Source organism: Rhinolophus sinicus, linkage group LG07 (assembly GCF_036562045.2).
Source record: "Rhinolophus sinicus isolate RSC01 linkage group LG07, ASM3656204v1, whole genome shotgun sequence".
NCBI classification, from domain to species: domain Eukaryota; kingdom Metazoa; phylum Chordata; class Mammalia; order Chiroptera; family Rhinolophidae; genus Rhinolophus; species Rhinolophus sinicus.
The window spans coordinates 105,904,358-105,925,233 of NC_133757.1; the positions used below are offsets into that span (position 1 = coordinate 105,904,358).

The window sequence follows — 20,876 nt, forward strand, 5'->3', positions numbered from 1 at the left end:
TGTGCTCTGGTGAGCCTCAATTTTAAAGAGCGAAAAGAGAGGAAAAGAAAAAAATTGCGCGAGACTCAACCAAACTCCGAGCCAAAGTTTTTCCCAAGTTCAGCGACTCCCAGCTGTCCCATCTCTCCTAGTCCCGCTAGGGGCAGGTACTTCCTCCTCCTTTTGTTTAAGTGTCAAGCAAATGGGTTTCCTGTTGACACCGGAATGTTGAGCGAAAGGGCAGGAAGAGGCCAGGCCACCTCCCCCCCAATCCCTTCCTAGCCTGTTTATTGATTTTGTACAGGTTTGTTTTGGTCGAGCTGGTGGTTCCTGCGTGTGTGACTGAGGGGCGGCCCCTAACCCCTCCCCGAGGAGGCGAGGCCCGTCCAGAGCCCGCCCGATCCCTGGATCCAAGTCCGCGGGGCGGAGAAGGGAAAGAGGAAGGGGGAAGAGAGTGGGAGAGAGAAAGCAGGCAGAAAGAGGCCACGGGCGTTGCCAGGAGGAGGCGGGGAAATCGGCTCTGCCCGCACCGGCCTCTCCCTGGCCGGCTGCAGGTGGAGTCCGCAGAGGTTGCCGATTCCGCAGCCACCCGCGCAGCCGGAGTCGCCACTTCCTCCCCGGGGCCACCTTCCAGGCCGCGAGGGTGCTGGCGTGGGAGTACTCGGTGTTCATCTGTGCCTCGCCGATGGCTGAGGGCCGGCGGCGGGAGGACGAGGAGGAAGAGCTACGCGAGCGCCGCGAGCTCGGGGGGCCGCGCCGCGCCCGGGGCCGAGTGCTCTCGTGCTACTTCGCTGCAGGTGAGGGGTGCGCGGAGCGCGAGGGGTACACGGGACCGGGACCGAGGGCTGTGCTCCTTGGGGCCGCGCGGGTCCTGCTCTGGACAGCAACGGCTCTCTCAGCTGCCCAGATGGGACCAGCACCTCTCGGAGGCTTTTCACATCCTCACCATCACTGGCTGGCCGAGCCTGAGGCTATTCACCCTGGTCTCTACCTGCTAGGGCCCAGGAGTCAAACTACAAATTTTCCGTGCACACGAAATCCAGGAGCTCTGGCTTGAAACTTGTGGCCCAGGTGATTACTTATCTCTGGATGAGTCAGAGGCCGGTGGAGAACGACCGACCGACTCGTTCCAATAGGGTTACCTGCGCTGCGGCAACCAGGTAGAACCACGTGCTAAACGTCTTGTCTTAGTTTCGGTGTCTCTGAACTTTGGACCAGTGACTCTCCCCACCCCATCCCCCACGCCGGAGTTCATCAGTTTTTCCATAGGACTGACTTTGGAGTTATTTTGTGAGACCCTAGTCCATAAGATTGCATTCCAAAAGGCAATTTTGGGGGACTGAGAATCATTTCTGGGCCTGTAATTACTTGTATGGCATTGTGTTTTTGGGTGCACAGAGGCGGCATGGATCAATACTTCGGCGCATACAAAAGGAACAGCAAGCAATTATAGATCCACACCGCTTCCTCCTGCTGCCAAGTATCAGTCAAACATAATAGGAAATTCTTTGGCCTTTGGTTCCAACCAGATAAGCCAGTTATCTAAAAAACGAGAGAGAACAAACCTAGGAAACTGACAATAAAAGGGAGATAGAAAAGTGAGATTCAGATGAGAACGATCCATTAAAGCCTCTTTAGAAAGTAAACCATAGTCAACATTCATTCCATCAAGTCATGGAGAAGTTTTTCTATGGCTCCCTTTAACCTAAGAGAAGGTTGGAGAATTAAGAGCAGATAATGGGTCTGTGGGGGAACAAATGAAGGGTGGAAGATAGGATGAAAGAATTTAAGTGGAACATGAAGAAATAGTCAATTTGATGCCTTAGATAGGATCTTGGAACCTTAAAAATAATTCCCTATGCCCATTAGTAGGACTTTTCCTCAAAATAAGGCATTCGACTATCTACATGAACACCATCTGGTTTGAAAATCATTGATAGTTTTGTTCAGTATAAACCCAGACTTAATGAAAAAATGGATATGAGTTAATATTTCTTGCAAGAATACAATGGAACATGACAAAGATGTACCTCCTCCACTGAATTACAGTGTAGGCTACCTTGGGGTCCTATCACCTTCAGCAAAAAGCTTCACTCTCTTCCGAGGGACTGTACTAGGAAGAGCTGTATTGAAAGTCAGACCAGATATGATCCAGGTATATATTTATCATTTAGTTGAGATATGTATATTTATTCCAAGGCTGGCATTTTTGTAACTTGTTTTTACCGGTTTCTTAATTTCCCATGGCTTTTCCTACGTTCTGTGATAGTATTTTGCTGAGACATGACTTTGTGTACTTTTCCACTCAGAAATTGGTGTTTGCAATTTATAACTATTTAGTATGCCCTGTCTCCATTAAGGGGTGAGGAACAGAAATATTAAGCAGTGAGTAGAGGGTTAAACTTAGAATGACTGGTCTTCTTTCTTTTGAGATATGTTCTTTAATAGTTTACATTTCTTTGCAATCTGTGTTCCTCATTCCCCTCATTACTTACGGTGTTTTCAGCATACCGCCATCTCATTCCTTACCAAGCTTGGGCATTTGTTACTTACATGCTAAATGTTGTGCTCTCTCCAAGTGAGGCTAGGAACTGACCCAGAGGCTTAGTGTTTCTTCTGCTGAACATTTCTTTCCGGTCTTTCATCTTCTGTTCTCATCTCATTGCTCCCTACGTCTCCTACCACTTCACAATATAAAGATTTTCTTTTTCTTTGATCTCACATAACTTGACACCATAAATTTGGTGTTTATGGACTTGAGGGAGTCTGTGAACTCCTTGTCTCCCTGCTAAATTTAAGTGTGGTGGTGGAAGTGTGTTTATTTTTGCAGTGTACATTCAGAAGAGTGTATAAAACCTATCAATTATAAAATATAGGCATACCTCAGAGAGATTGTGGGTTCGGTTCCAGACCACTGTAATAAAGCGAGTCATAACTTTTTGCTGGAGGAGGGTCTTCCCTTCATTCAATTCGTAAAAAAATGCAACATCTGTGAAGAACAATAAAGCAAAGCTCAATAAGACTCTTGTAACCTGTGTCCAAGTCAAGAAACAGAATATTGTCAGTAACCTAAAAGCAGACTGATCCTTCTTCCTTCCACTTTTTTGACTTTTGCGATTATGAGTTTTACCTGTGTGCATGTGCATAACATGCATCCTGTGCAATATTATTTAATTTTACTTATTTTGCAAGTTCATATAAATGTAATCATCCTGTTTGTATTCTTTAGTGTGATGCTTTTTTGATTCAATATTAAGTTTGTAAGATTTACCCATCTTGTTACATGCAGCTGTAGTTTATTTTCATAAATATATCACACTTTTTGTCTATCATAGTTTATTGGTTTTTTGGAGTTCTTTGCACCAGAATCTCAACTTTTTTGGTTGCATGTGTTGCAAATATCTTCCACTCGATTATTTTTAAATTTTTCTTTATGGTTTCTTTTGGTGTGGAAATTCTTAATTTTAATATAGGTGTATTTATGAATCTTTTTCTTTATAACGTCCCTCTTCTCCTCACTGTCCTCCTTTTTTAAGAATGCTGTCCCTACTGTAAGGTCATGAAGATTTTCTCCTGCATCTCCTGTATTGTCTTCTAAAAGTTTTGTGACTTTCTTTGGATAGAGTTGTTGTAACATTCATCAGACTCCCAACTGGACCTGAGAACCTTTGATCAACCTACAGCATTTTTATATTGTTTCTCCAAAGACAGGGAATACAAAATTCTAGGTCCTCCCCTAATCACCCAGAAGAGTAGTAGGCATTTAATAGGGTTTCATAAATACTGAATAAATTTATTCTTTCTATGTGCTGCTGTTGTTATGGTAAACTCTGGAAGGGCTGATATAACTTCTGTGATGTGTTTTGAGTAAAATAACTTAATACTGTCAGTATGAAGGCCCAGAATAAATTTGTTGTGTTCACTATGAACCAGGTACTTCTTATATGTTATGTTATACCCAGTGAGGTAGGTATTATTTTCTCTATAATTGAAAAGATTGAGGCTCAAAAATATTTAAGCAACTTGCCCAAGGTGGTCCCTCTGCTAGTTAAATGGCAGAATGGGGACTTGCACCAAGGCTTTCTGACTTGAAAGTGCATGTTTTTCCTTGCTTCTCACTGGCTAATAAGAGTCAATTGCTATTAATGCTCGACATGTTTATACCTGCATGGTACTTGTTGTATATTTAGAAATACTTTATGTCTGGTGTTTTTCAGCTTGGGAAGGGCTTTCTCAGTTTCATTTAACTTGATTCTTAAAAAACAAAAACAAAAACAAAAACAAAAAAACACCGAGAGGAAAGGATGTACATTTTATTCCCATTTTAAAGATGAGTAAATTGAGACTCAGAAATGTTCAAGACTTAATCTAAAATATAACTAGGTATAACTGCACCTCAGTAACCTCTATTGTGTTTCAAGTCATAAACTATAGTTTCTTTGAATTGATTCATGTAACATATGGTGCAGAGTTTGTGGCCATAATAAGTTAAATAATTTTGAAAACTAGTAATTCTCTCTGGGCCACCATCTTAACGTTTTTGTTATTAGAATTCCAAAGTTGTCTAATTTATTTTGAGAAAGTTATAAGTCCCATGGAAACTAGAGCTATTACACATTGTTTAAAAATCCTGTACTCACCAAGTTCTTTAAGACCTATCTAGTTATCTCCATCAATATAATGTATGCAAAATTAGTGTAGAAAATACAGGTGTAGAAAATACAGGGAATACAAAGAGATGTATAAAATAGTCTCCTTGCTTTTAAAGAATGTGTCATAGAATTAGGGAAGGTAAGATTAATACACTTTAAAGAAGATAAATAAGAATATAAAGTACTTCATGGTGACTATCGACTGGAGTTTAGCATAAGAGACCCAGGCTGTCTTGGTTCATTTCTCTGATCACCTCTTACTGTGTGAGCTTGGACAAGTTACCTAACCTCTCTGTACTTCCATTCTTTATTTATAAAATGGGGATACCAATAACACCTGTTACAGAAGGTTTGAAGATTAAATGAGTTGGTATATGTAATACCCTTAGAATACAGCTAGGCACATAGTAAATGCCTGTAAAGTTATTAGAATTGATTTATGTTGTTAACCTAAGAATAAAAGGCCAAAGTGAGAGGCAACAAGCGTTTCTTTGAGATCCAAAAAAATAGCTATTTGTGAAGCACTGATTCAGGCAGAAACCTAAATAGTGTTCCAATTATGAGGTGAAGGAGAGGGGTTGTTATAACAATGGGAAGGGGAATAATTACATGAATACAAGGAAGGAATTTCTGTTGGTGTTAATAAGTCAAGGAAGGAATTGCTATAGGTGCAAACAAGCTAAGTTATTCTTTAGCTATACATGGTGGTGCTAATTCTAAAGAATGCCCTTAATTTTTGGTCTTGTAGTCAGAATGTCTGCTTTCCTATAAGCTTTTCAAACAGTTCTTTGGGACACGATATCGCTTTGGCCTAGTCCAAAGGTTATTTTGCCCCTTAAACCTTCCTAAGTTTTGGGGAGTAAGACATGCAAGGCAGTTCCTCTGGGATGGCAGCTCCAACTTCATTTTTGAGTAGCTCCGTTTACATCATTTTTCACCCATATGTCTGTCTGAGGTGACCTATGGGTATCAACAGGTCCAAAGGACTGATAAGAATTGCTTTCCCATTTTGGAAATGAAGAGGTAGTTAGCAGAGGAATTTGGAAAAGTGCCGGACGAGGACAATCAAATAATAATGAGTTAATATTTATTGTGTACTGGGTATCAGGTAGTATTCTAAATGTTTGACATGTATTTTTCTCATTTAGTTCTCGTAGCAATCCTATGAGGTAGGTGTGATGATTTCTTTCATTTTTACAGATGAGGAACCTGAGGCCTACAGGGAATAAATTTACTCAAGATCACACAGCTACCGTGTTTCCCCGAAACTAAGACCTAGTTGGACCATCATCTCTAATGCGCCTTTTGGAGCAAAAATTAACATAAGACTGGTCTTATTAATTTTTGCTCCAAAAGGAGCATTAGAGCTGATGGCTTGTTTAGGTCTTATTTTTGGGGAAACATGGTAGGAAGTGACACAATAGGATTCTGTGGCAGAGACTTTTAGTTGTCTACCCAGTATTCACACGGTTCTTCCTGAATCAGTGTACCCACCTACAAAACTATAATACTACTATCAGCCTGCTGAGGAGATGCAAGTAAAAGTTGTTGAATGGGATTTCTAGAAAAGTTCTTTAAACAGGACTCAACTGCACAGAATATTCTTTTTCCTTTATCATCTTCCTTCCCCCTCCTACCAGAAACAAGGATGTGTAGTGTAGCTCACAGCAGCCATCCTTGGCCATGAGGCTACCTTGAGGATGGACTCCATGCACTGTGGAATGGTGGAGCAGAAAAGTAGATGGAATCTCCGTTGCCAATGATAACAGTCATCATTTGAGCTTTTGATTGCCTGCCTCCTCCTCTATTTGAGAAAACATGAACTCTGTCTTGCTTAAGCTGCTGTTATCTTACATCTCTATAACTAGCAGCTGAATGCCCTTCCTAACTGATACAGATTCTAACTTGATCTTCTTGTTTCTCTCTCTCCTTACTACCAGGCTGTAACCCATTTTGTTAACATGCAGTTCCCTTAGGGTAGCTAGACTCCTGTTGCTATTTTGTACTTTATTATAATGTAACCTTGGACAAATCACTTAGAGCTCCTCTTCCCCCTTTTTATTTGCATCTTTTGAATAGGAATTATTCATTCTTTATTCTACAAATTTATGATGGGTAACATGCTTGTAAAGTTCAAGTTCTCATGTGTGATACTGAAAAGGAAATCGACAGAATCGGAAAACAGTATTCTATTTTTGTCATTTTGCCTAACGACAGGTCTGAATAAATAAATAGAAGCTGTGAAGGGAGGTGATTTTATTCTTATTGTGATGCATAGGAACAGATTAACAATTGCTGATGAGCCCTATAATACATGCCAGGGCTGCTGCTTAAGATTCAGAGCTCATTTGTTTTCAATATGGCTGCCTTTATTGTACTGGAGGATTGTTTCCTGAAGATACATTAATCAAGGAATCACTATACTGGAGGAGAGCTAAATGCTTTTCTCTGAGAGCTGGCCAAGAACAAGGGGCCAAGAACAAAAGAAAATGTACGCACGGCATATGGAGAATTAGTTTTTCTGGCAATAAATATCGCCATTTCCAAATAGTCCTTTGAAACTAGTACTGAGGTGTTCATACAAACCCCAAAAATGGGCAGGTCCCCCAGCATGGGGGCACCCATGTAAATGATCCCTTCTTGTCTTGTCACCATGCCTCTTTTCTTTATCTCCTCACAAGGACTCCCTTTCAATACACACACTACTAGTTTCAGTGGAGATAACTGGAGCTATTTGGAGATTACAAGGTAGATTTGTGTGACTCAGTGGAGCTATAACTCAGTGGAGGATATGGTTTCTAAGTGGAATTCATTTGAAATAAGGAGTGGTATTGCAAGTTTTAAAATGTGGAGACTTTCATTTGAATATTACTCTGAATTAGAGGCTTAATAATATGAAATGCCTAATATCACAAACATTTGCTCTCATATGCTGTTCTATTCCTGTGTCTTTTTCATAGAAAATTTCTTGAGGTATTCAACTTTATAACATGGCATGGGATTGCTCTACAGAGCAATGGAAACTCCAAATAGTACTTTCCAAATTTTAACATGCCTACAAATCACCTGGGGGATCTTATAAAAACGCAGATCTGATTTAGTAGGTTTGGGGTGGAGCCTGAGATTCTGCATTTCTAACAAGCTCCAAGTGACGCTGCTACTGCTGCTGCTGGTCACTGGACCACACTTTGAGTAACAAGACCCTCACCTCTAGCTCAGTGCCAGGGTTCTGAATGCGGGCGGGGCATCAGAATCAACTGGGGAGATTTTAAAAAGTCATGCTTGTGATTTCCTGATCAGTTACTTCTGGAGTAATTGCTGGAGAGCTGGATGTTTGAAGTTCTACTTGAGGTGAGACTTGGCTTAGCCTTCTGTTAAAAAATGTGATGTTGAGTGGTTTCAGTGTGATTTCTTGTAATTTGTACTGGTATGCTTTTTCATCATAAGTTGTGATGAATTTTAGGCAAACAGAATAAATAAACAGAATCCACCATGTGTTTTACACATGGATTTTATTCAATCCCCCTATTATTTTATAGCCTAAGAAAGCGGAACATAAAGAATGGTGTAAGGAACTACCATTAAAGTAACTGGTAAGCGATGTATGTGATACTTATATTATTTCGGATTGTAGGAAATAGAAGCCTGTTCTGCTAACCACAGCTGATGGAGGCTTATTATAAGGATGTAGGGGTAAATTGGAAGACACAGGAAATAGCTTCAGAAGTCATTTGGAAATAAGAGTAGCTCTGGGAAACTGACAGCAAACGGCTACTCCAGAGAACATTCCTCTGTAAATTGGGATGCCTGTTACTCCTTATGTCAGTGATGCCCCCATTTTTGTGACTCAGTTTATTTCTGCTTCCATGGCTTCTGAAGTTACTCAGTAGTTGGCTTTCTTGTTTTCCCCACAGTCAGCCTCCCTCCAAAAGAGGCTCTAAGTAGGTTGGCCAGCCACCAACCTGCAGAGTGCCCCTTTTGGGCAGGGTTCTCATGCCAGTTTACCTCAGAGGCCTATGACAAACTATACACAGTTACCTTTCCACACTCGTCCCTGGTTCCTTCTCTTGCGGGAGGATGGTAGGGTCCTGTGGTACCCACCAGGCTACCTGCATTCCGAATTGAGAATCACCAGCAGCTGTTTCTGTCAAATGGGACTTTGGGCCAGGGGGCTGTTCCAAGGTTTCCTAAAAGGGAGAGAGGATAAAATTGGCAGACTCCGTGCCTGACCTGAACACTCCGACTTTCAGTAATGAGTTCCGCGAGGGAACTTATTTTATTCGTTGTTATAGCCCCGTAACTCAGAATAGTGCCTGGTATATATGTTCAATACATGTCTATCAAATAGAATAAATTTTAAAAAAAGGATTTAATGTAGTCTTTTTTGTTAATTTGATTACATTTGATTCTAACCCAAATCCTTATTGTACACAATAACAGAAAGCGAATTCCTACTCTGCCCATGGCTTACCCTGTTGCGAAGAAACAATATGTGGTGACACGCAAGAAATGCACATGTTTGTTTCCTTTTTAGTCTTAAGAGCTTTAGATATTTGCCACGTGGTGCCATCAGTACAGCTGGCGCCAGGCTTTGGGCTGAGGGGCAGCAAATGAATGTCAAGGCCAGTGTCCGGTGTCTCACCTAATGGCCTCCCTTCAGGGTCTCTCGGCCGGGGCGGTGAAGCCGGGCCTGGAGGCTCCGCAGGGCCTCGAAGCCCCGGGCACCCAGCGCCTTTCTCACCGAGGCAGCGCCTGCGCCCCCTGCGGTCTGCACGCGCCTGTTTGACGCCTGTGCACGTGCGTGCGCATGCGCGCAGCGGCCCACAGCTGCCAGTTGTTCCTTCTCCGTGTGAGCGGCTCCTCCCCGCCCGCGGCGTCATCACCTTGGGTCCCAGTTGAATCTGATTATAAAGTTCAAACGCTTAGTTGGTTACATGGCCGAAAAGAGAAAGCTAATTTTCAGGTAAGGAGAGAGACACCGGGAAGGTAGGAGTCGTCACTGGTTGCAGCAGCTGCTGCTTCTTAAAACCCCAAACCCTGTCATGTGTGGAAGGGTGTGGAGAATGGATGTTGAAAGAAATTTCTGAGGAAGGATTGGCCGGTCTAGAGACAGATGGGATGGAGGGCAGCGAAGCGAGTGACAAGTGCAACGTTGCTAAGGTTCCTGACGTGGAACAAGGAAGTCGTTATGTGACAACCTCTCCAAGAGGCGCGATGGTACCGAACATTTAATATTAAGCCTTAATTAGAGCGCGCTTGTTATTTATTGTTAAATATAATGATGGGTACTTGTGGAAAAGAAACCTCTCAATACCTCCTGGTGCCCAAGGATTTTGTAAACCTTGTAAAACGTAATTTGAAATAATCACTCCCTAGGTTTCCAATGAATGTTTAACGAAGATAATGAAGAATTAGGGGTTTTAATTTCAATATTCTTTCATTCTTTGCATTTAGTTGAGAGCTGGATTTCTTACTCCTGTAAATTTTTTTTTTAAGTACTAGCTTTTTAGCATGTCTGAACAAAATATTTATCAATCACTTATTTAGTGCGTAATATATGTCAGGAACTTACGTAATCCTAACAAAGAAAGGCAGGTTCTGTTTTTAAAATGAGGAAAATGAGGCAAAGCAAAGTTAAGTGGGATTTGAACCCCTGACGTCTTTTTTCCTCCTTTAATTTTTAAATTTGCATCCATAAATTTAAATAAAGTACAATTGACTTCTTTTGGTACGTGGTTCTAGGAATTTTTCAGGTATAATTGACATATAACATTATATTAGTATCAGGTGTACAACAGTGATTTGATACGTATATATATTGTGAAATGATCACCAGAGTAAGTCTAGTTGATAGATGTCACCATACATAGTTAGAAATTATTTTTCTTGTAATGAGAACTTTTAAGATTTATTCTCTTAGTGACTTTCAAATATGCAGGACAGTATTCGCTGTAAGGTCTATGAGTTCTAATGTATGTATAGATTCGCGTGACCACCACCATAGTCACAATAAAGAACAGTTTCATCACCCTGAAATTCCCATGCTGCCCCTTGTAGTCAAACCTTCCCTAAACCCTTAACCCTCAGCAATTACTCATTTGTTCTGTCTCGATAGTTTTGCGTTTTCTAGAGCTTTATTAAAACCAGCAATGTGTGAGAGTTCCAATTGCTCTACATCTTCACCAGCTCTTGGTATTACCAGGTTTTTCATGTTTGTTTTGTTTTTGCCATTCTGATAGGTGTGTAGTGATATTTCACTGTGCATTTCCTTAATGGGTAATAACGTTGGTTGAGCATCTTTTCATGTGGTTGCGTGCCACACATATATTATCTTTGGCAAAGAATGTTTATATCTTTGGATACTTTAAAATTAGGTTTTTTGTTTCCATATTGTGTAATTTTTAAGAATCCTTGATATATTCTGCATTCAAATCCTTTGTTGGATATGAAATTTGAAAAGACTTCTCCTAGGCTACAGATTTTTTGTTTTTTACTTCTATTAATAGTGTTTTTAGCTCTTTCAATATATTTAAAATAGCAAATTTAAAGTCTTTGTCTAGTAAGTCCAACGTCTGGGCTTTCACAGGAACCCTTTGTATTACTTTTTTTTTTTCTCTGTGGGACCATACTTTCTTGTTTTTTTCCCCATGCCTTGTAGTTTTATGTTGCAAACTGGACATTTTGAATATTACAATGTAGCAACTCTGGAAATGAGATTCTTCCTCCTCCCCAGGGTTTGTTCTTGCTGCTTATTATGGTTGTTAGTGACTTTCCTGAACTAATTTTGTAAAGTGTGTTTTCTTTGTGAAGTGTGGCACTGAAGTCTCAGTTTCATTAGCTTAGTGGTCAGCTAGGGATTGGAGAGAGTTTTCCTTAAATGCCTAAAACCAAACAACAACAAAAACCCTCCTAGTCTTTGCAGTTTGCAGATGGGCTGTGTATGGCCACACACCTCCAACGCTCAGCCAGGCAGTGGACCACTTCCCTTAGCCTTCACTTTCTGCTTGTGCTTCTGCTTAGGTCAGCCAGAGATGAGGGCTTAGGGCCTTCTCAGGTCTTTTCTGAGCATGCGCCCACCCTGGGAACATGTGGGAGTTTTTCAAAGCCCTTATTCACCAAAGCACCTTTATTCTCCAGCCTTTCTTCCCAACTTCTTTGGTTCGTCTATTGTATGTCCCAATTGTTATCCATTGCCTCATGTAGCAACAACTATTTATTCTCTTATAAGTGTTTTCAACCAACTCCCTCTAGCTGGCCACTTTTTAGCACTTTGAGAGTTTTGAGTTAGGCAAGATAACGTCATATTTTGTGCCAGTCTTCCACAGCACCACCAGACAAGTCAAAACACATTATTATAATTGTTTGTGAACGAGGTCTTTCTGCGTTCGTAAGGGTACTAGTACTGGTACCAGGAAGGCAGGTTGTTATTTTCAAGACTACCACTGAGCTGGAGAATGGGGGACCGGAACCAGGATATGTTACAATGCCACAAAGTTCACTATGCTAACCAAAATCCAGCTAGTTTTTCTTAAGTGTTTCGCTGTACTTACCTGCATCTAGCAATGGCTGCAAGCTTTTGATTAGTTTGCAGAGTTCCGAAAGAGTTGATTCTGCCAGTTTTTTATTGCTTTTGTGGAGGATGGACTTCTGGAGTTCCTTACTCTGCTGCTTTTGCTGATGTCACTCAAGTATTAGGATTTAAAAACAGATGAAGATTGTGGTCTTGTTATGAACAAATTGGCCCAAGTTTCCTGCATAAAATACCCAAAGAGAAGAAATGGATATTCTTCCTCTCTTTTGAAGTGTCTGTACCTCCTACATACAGAAGCTTTATCAAAGCTTCTGTGCAGGAGCCTCACTCATGGTTATAGTGCACCAGCAGCTTGCTTTTCTCATGTGTAGGCCACAGGTGCCCCCGAACCGCTCTGTTGCTTTTGAAAACGTGATTTCCAAGCGGTGTCTGGCCAGGGGAACTCCAGATTCCTCTTCGTTGTTAAGTGTGGCTCAGAGAAAGTAGCTGTATTGCACTCTTCTGATATAACTCAGTCATGTGTTAACACTCTGGGGAATGGAATTGAGGGCATGGAGTGTGTCACTTTATATACTTCTGTATTGTTTGAGTTTCCTCCAATAAGTATGACTTTGGCAATTAAAAGAAAGAAAAATAAATTTGAAATACCATGGGAAATAATTTCCTGCTGGTCCAGTGTATTTATTGTTCATATTATGGTATTTTTAGAAACTGTTTTGCCTTAACCTAAGTTATTGCAATGATCATAGCAAATTCTGTCTTGTGGATAAAAGAAATGATTGATAAATTGTTCGAGGAAATGATAGTATATAATTGTGTTTTCTCTGAAAGTCATTTTTCAAATACTAATTACAGTGTTTCCCCAAAAATAAGACCTAGCCGGACAATCAGCTCCAATGCGTCTTTCGGAGCAAAAATTAATATAAGACCTGATCTTATTTTGCTATAAGACCCAGTCTTATATAATGTAATATTAGAGCTGATTGTCTGGCTAGGTCTTATTTTTGGGGAAACACGGTAATTTATCATTTGTTCACCTGTTTGGTTTTATAACATTCACTTGTTTTTATGAAAGCCATCATCTCTTGAAAAGTAAATCCTCATTTATTAAAAAAAACAACAAAAAACTGTTAAAAGCTGTTTAACATAATCAAAACCCACCTTAGTGTTCTTTGATCTCTGCTTTTTCTTACGTATTTTACCTCTATCTGTGGTTAAACAGAACCTATTCTAGTGCACTAGAGTCAGGAGACCTTCTTTCTGATGCTCAACCTGCCACTCGCTAGCTATCTGACCTTGATTTAATCTCTCTAGGTCTCAGATTCCTCAATGACAGTATGAAGGGTTTAGATCAGGATTCTGGAAACTACAGACCTATGGGCCAAATCTGGCTCACCGTCTGTTTTTGTAAATAAAGTTTTATTAGAAAACAGACATGCTCATTCATTTACATATTGTCTATGGCTGCTTTGGTGCTGCATCTGTGTGGCCTGCAAGCTTAAAATATTTACTGTCTAGCCCTTTACAGAAAAGTTTGCTGACTCCAGAATACCACGTTTCCTTTCAGGTTCAACATTCTTTTCGTTTTGGGATGCTTGGGCCAACTTTTTTTTCCCCCCCATCAGAGTGCTGCTTAGCAGGTCACCAGAAAACCCTACTAAAAGAGGGAAAACACAAGTAAAGCATACATTATTACTTGTTAGACACCTATATCCTTTGTGTAGAACATTTCTATTCAACTGATGAGCCACAACTCAGCCTCACTTGTCTTCTTCATTCCGGGATCCTGGCCGAAGGAACAATACTTACCTGGGAAAAACAGCAATGGATAAACCATGTGCCAGCTTGTCAGACTTCAGCTCAACAGCGGCATATGTCACTTCCACTCATTTCTTTGGCAAGCTTGATGTTAGTGGTGCAGGGAAGTGTCATCGTTTTGCAGGCACTAGTGCAAGTGACGCTGTACTTCAAGTGGGTGGGGAGTCCTTCCACAGGGAGGGCAGTGAGTGAATCACTTGTAACAACATCTGACACAACCTTCTTAGAAGGTCCTCTAGTGTAAGCAGACTGGAATGAATAGCAAAAGCTTGGTTTTAGAATTCTTTGTGTGTTAATTTTCATGAATTCTATGCAACTGCTAAGGAACTAGAATTTGGCCCCTTGGAGCTTTTGGAATAGATTCCCGTTCTCTCAACTTGCTTATTTAATAAACGGCTCAATGTAAGAATGTAATGTGTCTGTTTGGATTTCTTTTTCATAGACTCTTGGTATCTTGAACTTCTGTTTCTTACTCCTAAGCTATCTTCTCCAAGGTTCCCTATCTCACTGAAAGGCACAACTCAAGTTGCCCAAGCCAGAAACCTGGGTGAAGTTCTTAACTTCTTCTCTCACTCTGAGTACTTACGTCTAATCAGTTACCAGATTCTGTTGATATGTCTCCTTTATTGCTCTTGACTCTGTCCACTTCTGTCTGTCCTCCTTGCTACTGTCCTGGTCCAGGCACATCTCACGATTCACAACAGCCTTGTAACTGGCCTTTCTACCTCCTGACTTGCTTCTCTGTAATCCATTCTCTGCACAACCACCAAAGTGATTTCCCTAAAATGCAAACTGATTGTGTTCTTACCCTGCATTCAAACCTCTCAGTGTCTTATACATTGTATCCTCCTCTTAAAGCTTAAATTTCTTCACGTGAGCTTTCACCTTTTTCCCTGGGAATTCCCAGGTCTATTCTTTAATGCTCAGTTTACTTTCATGGCTATAAAAAATATAATTTCCTATTAGAAAGGTTTTCCTAGAGCATGTTTTTCGAACTCACACAGTATTTGGTCGATGTTTTCCACTTGCAGAGACTCAAGCACTTGATGAATAGTATTGTGCAAAGCTGACGGTGTGTAGTACTGAGCATAGTCCAACAACAGGACGCTTCCATCCCGATGCTCAGTTCTTCCTTCTTAAAAGGGCTTGGCTAAGCCAGATGAGCTCCAAAGAAAGGTGATTGTTTCACTTTCTCTGTGACCTGTTTTTAGAAGTTTAAAATGTGCCTATTTTGGGACTAGCTGTTTATTGGGCCTTTTTAAGTGAGCTAACAGTTTTCTTTATGATACCAACTCAGCAGCTTCTGGACAAAAGAATGCGAAATAAATGCATTGCAAAAAAAAAAAAAAAAAATACTACCTCCTTGTGGTCTTTCATGTTAGCTCTCTGTTGCAGAAATAAAAATAGCTTCATTGAACTCCGGGGGAATAGGAGGTTTCTTCTAAAACCTAAATACTTGCCTTTGAAGATGCTCTGGTAATTGTAATTTTTAAGGCCCACATGTTTTCATTATTTAAAATTCATTGACACAAACTTTCTTTGATCAGCCAACTGCTATCTTTTCTTTTTATCTAGCCTAGTTGCATGGAACTTTTAATTAAATGAATCAAATGTCAACTCTGGAGCTTTGCTATTGTTGTAACCACGGCTTTCTGTTATAAGCTAATTTTAAAACACAAGTTCAATTTAAAAAGGCAAGGTTAAAAAAACTATATTTGTATAAACATTTAAAAAGGAATCAGAGGCATATTGACACATCCTTAAGCCTGGGGAGAGTGTAAAGGGTGAGAGTGAGGCACAGATGCTTACATGGGGATTTGAACTTTAAGTTAGATATTTTTGTAACATTTTGGTTTTTTTTAAATAAGCAGAATTGGGGAAACATTTTTCTTTTTTAAAAAACGAAAAGTTACTTGGGGAGGGAGCGATCTTATCAGGATTAGAACAGGCTACCTTATGATTTCGTACAATATTCTGGAGGGTCTATGAATATAGGGATTCTAATAGTTTAGTGGTTACCAGAGGGTAAGGGGGGAGAGAATGGTAGATGAGGGTAAAAGGGGTCAAATATATGGTGATGGAAGGAGAAGTGACTCTGGTTGGTGAACACACAATGTGATTTATAGATGATGTAATACAGAATTGTATAGCTGAAATCTATGTAACTTGACTAACAATTTTCACCCCAATAAACTTAAAAAATATATATATATCTACATATATATATATAGATATGTATATGGATTCTTGAACATCTTGCAGTTACATGAAAAACATGTTAGTGCATGAGCACTTTTTTGGGATGCAGGGTTAGAGTGATGTGGGGATGACGGTCCATAATTCAAACAAATTTTTCTGATTTTATTTATCTAGTCCTGTCCTCTCTGCGTGCCAAACTGCCTACTCAGCTTCTCTCCTTGAATATCTAATAGGCGTCTCAAATTTAACATGTATGTATTTTTTTAATTGCTGCTATAACAAATTAATACAAATTTCATATAGCTTTAAATAACGTGAATTTATTATGCTATAGTTCTAGAGGTCGAAGTGTGAAGTCAGTTTCAAAGGGCTAAAATCAAGGTGAGGTAGGGCTGCATTCCATCCCTCGCCTTCGGGGGAGTATCAGTCTTTGCCTTTTTTAACTTCTGGCTGCTGGCTGCACTGCCCGGCTTGTGGCCCCGTGCTCCATCCTCCAAGCCAGCAGCACAGAGGAGCCTCCGCACCGCTCTTCCTTCCTTATGTCCTCTGCGCAGGCCCATAAGCACCTCTCACTCGGACTCTCCTGCATTCCTCTTACAAGAAGATTTGTGATTATGCTGGGCCCACCCACATAATCCAGGATAATCCCCCCAACTCAAGATACTAACTTAATCGTATGTGCAAAGTGCCTTTTACCAGGTAAAGTAACATATTCACAGGTTCTGGGGATTATGGCACGGGCATCCTTGGGAGCCATTATTCAGCCTATCCCTGGATTTGATAGCCGAGCAAATCGGTTCCTCCTCTAGCCTTCCTCATTTCACTCAATAGGATGACCACTGTCAGGCCAGTCCCCTGGGAGTCATTCTTGATTTCTCTTTTTAAATCCTTATCTTTACCATCCTTCTCTGCCACTTACCATCCTCATTCCCACCAGCCACATCCATCCATCAACTCAGTCCAAATCGAAGCACTGTTCTCTCAGTTCTACTATATCTAGAATCTGTCCTCTTTTCATTCATTTCTACTAATATCCGAGTGCCTCTAGCATTTAGGATCCTTGGGCCTTATCTTATCCTATTCTTTTCACTCTTGGATGTTCATAGCTAATTATGGTACAAGGCAGTGTGAGCTAGTGTCACAGACCGGCACAAAGTGCCACAGAATTAGACCCCAATCCCTTTATTCCAATCACATGATGATGGGAAGTGAAGATTTACATGGTAGAAGACACTGTGGGGAGAATTTGAGTTGGTTGAGGATAATTATCCTGAAAGGCAATTGGAATTTCCCATTAAAGATTTTAATCTTTCTTATTCTTACGATAGTGACCATTTACTCTCAATTATTGAAAGTGGGGAATAAAATGAACCTAATCTCTGGTTATTTTGAATGACTCTTCTTTTTCTTCCCCTTCCAGAAGAAGGAACATGTTTAACAAAATTCTCAGGAAGCTGATTTCTAGTATGTAAATAAACTATACATAGTCAAATTAGGTGGGGGAGAATAATAGTATAGCTTGAGAAAGAAGTCAAGCATCTGAAAAGGTAAAATACTCAACCATTGAAATAATATCACAACTATGTGAGGGAAGATACGTTACTCAGCTTGACTATAGTAACTATTTCACTAAGTATATGTATATCAAATTGTTATGTTGTACACCTTACTTACATACACTTTTTTCTAAAATTAAATAAGACAAGTATACAACCTTAAAAATATATATATCAAAATATAACATCCACATTTATTATTTTGCATCCTTTTTCTGGAATGTCCCCACATTTGGGGGGTGACGCTACAATTTAGTGCAATAAAAGGAAAAAATGGATGATTACTTGAAATCGTTTATTTGTTATATGAATAAAAGATGTAGCAGTAACTGTATAACTCCTCCCCCACTTTTAAGGGAAAAAATTGCTGATTGGATTTTCAGCAGCCTTAGTGTAAAGCTTTATTTGTTAAGTGTGGCCTTAGCAAATCCTACCTTAATTAAAATTCCTCAAGATGTGAAAATGAAGATTGGAGCATATTAAATCAGATATTCCAAGGAATAAAGTATTCTGCAAATTAAAATTGATTTTTAAGGCAGAAATGCTGTTGAGCCCCCTCCATTGTAGAGTATAAAGGTGTCCCTATTTATTTCCTCCTTATTTGGTCAGTTGAGGTATCAATGATTAAATTTGTTACCATAAGTGCTTGACATTTTAGTTTTGTGAATACAAATGTTTATCGATTTTTCTTTTCCTCCAGTTAATGTGTTACCAGGTGCTGTATCTCATGCATTGGGTTAAGCTTTACATTTTGTGTTTTAGCAATTGACATAGAAAATGTATGTAGTTAGTTTGAGCCTTTTTTTTCCAAACACAATTACAAGAATTATTTAAATCTTTAGAGAGCTCTAAATATAATACATTACTGACTAGTCATTTTTTGTTCGAGAGAAAAACTTCCCTGTTCATTTTTTAGAAATAGCTTTATTGAGATACAATTCACATACTATAGTTGGCCCATTCCCTGTTAATTTTAAAAACCATTTTCTAGAGTGCTTTCCATGTGGTTTTCAGATATTTACTGCCTCCTTTTCCAGTCAATGGAGAGAAATTAGTGGGTGGAGGTTTAGAAGCGAAAGCTATTCCAGGTACAAAGGGCAGATAAAATAAGGCCTTAAGGTGGAAATGAGATGAAGGAATGAGAAGAACATCGGTCTGGGTGAGAAGATAAAACAAATAGGAGTACGGTAGGTGTCTTAGTGATGAATTTAAAAAGTAGATGGTAGGAAACGTGGGCTTCTGCCTTTCTTCCTCTCCATTAATGGGGCACTTATTCTAAGGGATGGGGGAGACAAGAAGCATCCCACGGCCCCATAGAATCTTCCTTACTGATGCTCAGGGTACCATAACCCTCCAGTGTTGTCATCATTGGTACATTGGTAGCTGATTCTCCTTCTCTGCTTCTTCTCTAACTCTGCTGCCATTTGAATACCCTCTCCCATCCTAGCCCCCTCATGGCTTTTGCATACTCCTGTGAGCAGTAGTAGCATTGCGATTTTGTCTTCTGCCATCCTTGCATCGTTCCCCTGCTCTCAGCCCTCCAGTGCCTTCTCATCTCACCGAGGCCCACCCGGCTGGAGCAGCTGCCGTTTCTTTCTTAGAAGGAAGGGCTGGGCTCCCCCCTCTGCTCACAGCGTGCGAGCACTGCCCTCTCTTTTCCTCACACACATCCAGCATCCGTGCACCTCAGAGCCTTTGTATCTGCTGCTCTCTCTGCCTTGAATGGTCTTTCCCAGCGTTTTTCATTTTTCTGCCCTTCTTCATGCAGGCCTCTATAAAATGTCACCTCCTTAGAGAAACTTCCCTGACCACTTTATCAGGCTTTCCTATATATGACATTGTAATAAACATTTACTTTGCAGTTGGTTCTATTCTCTTTCCCTCACGGGACTATACACTTGAAGCCAGGCTTAGTGTGTTGTATGTACTGCAGTATCCTTAGTGCCTAGAACGGCGCCTGGAACATGGTGGGCATTTAATACTGTTGGACACATGCTGACTTTCAGACTTCTCAGGAGAAGGGACCTGTTGGGTTGTCAAGTATTGAGTACATCTGTCGGGTAAGATGCTCGGCCAACTGCCCCACCACCTCCTAGGCAGCTGTTAAATCAGGTTCTCATCTTGATACATTGAACCACTAGTGGCCAGGACAGTGAAGTCATGTGGTCCTCTTCTTTCAGTAGCCCCTTCTTCCCACTTGAACGGGCTGGTCCTTCCAAAAGTTTTAAGTTTCAATTCTAGGTTCATGAGAAAAATTTGCCTGTTCCCATGCTGTGGAACAGTTGCTTCCTAAGGGTCTGGAGGAATGATAGGGGGAAGTATTTTGGCTTTCTTGACTTTATTTTATGTCCTCTTGCTGTGTCCTCCTGACTCATACATTTGTGGGTTATCTCTTCTTCTTTGTCTCTGGTTCTTGTTTTAGTCTGTCCTCTCGCCTCCATTTTCCTTCCTTGCCTCTCTTTCTCTTGTTCATTTCTCTCAGTTGCCACTTTGCATTGCCTTCTGTGTCATTCTAGAGCTTGCTTAGCTTGAATTCTTGCCTCTGAGAAGCCTTTCAATTTACCTGCTTTGTGTACTCTTTTCTCTCCTTTGTTCCTTATGAGAAAGAGAATGGAGCTGAAACATTATTTTTTTCCTTTATTTGTTTAACTAATACTTGAAAACCTACTTTGTGTAAGACACTGTGCCAGATTTTGGGCTACCTCAGTAAACAAAACCCCCAGGTTCTCATTTGAGGAGACAAAGAGGTTGAGTGTTATTCATTCATTCATTCATTCATTCATTCATTCAACAAATATTTATTGAGATTGGGGTACAGTGATTGTCAAACAAAAATTCTTACTCTCATGGACCTTCATTTTGGTAAGACAAATGTACATTAATTAAACAATTACAGAAATGGATGTTAAATTACAGCTGTGCGGAGTCCTATGAAGGAGAGCTCCATCGCACTGTGAGAATATATATTAGGGAGATTTGTTCTGGTCAGGAGAGCTGGGGACACCTTCCTTAAGGAAGTGAAGGGTGAACTGAGACCTGAAGGCATGTTAAGAATTAACTGGGCAAAAGCAGCAGGAAAGAGGGACAAGCAGATGCAAAAATGCAGCGCTGAGAAGGGGCCTGGAGCATTTGAGGAAGTGA

General features: G+C 40.4%; 1 protein-coding gene across 7 annotated transcripts in view; it reads left to right on the top strand.

The window, feature by feature from the left end:
• The first annotated feature begins 234 nt into the window (after positions 1-234).
• The window catches only part of SH3D19 (SH3 domain containing 19), a 141,839-nt gene continuing 121,197 nt past the window's right edge, over positions 235-20,876 (top strand). For 4 of the 7 annotated variants that reach the window (XM_019722837.2, XM_074338447.1, XM_019722822.2 and 1 more), the window contains exon 1: positions 235-776. Coding sequence is in view for 2 of the 7 variants with exons in the window: in XM_019722822.2 (XP_019578381.2) it covers positions 665-776 (112 nt within the window). In the remaining 5 variants the exon portion in view is untranslated. Of the gene's footprint in view, positions 777-797; positions 1,140-20,876 lie in introns of those variants that run through there. The other 3 variants (XM_019722844.2, XM_074338450.1, XM_074338449.1) reach the window with 3 other exon arrangements.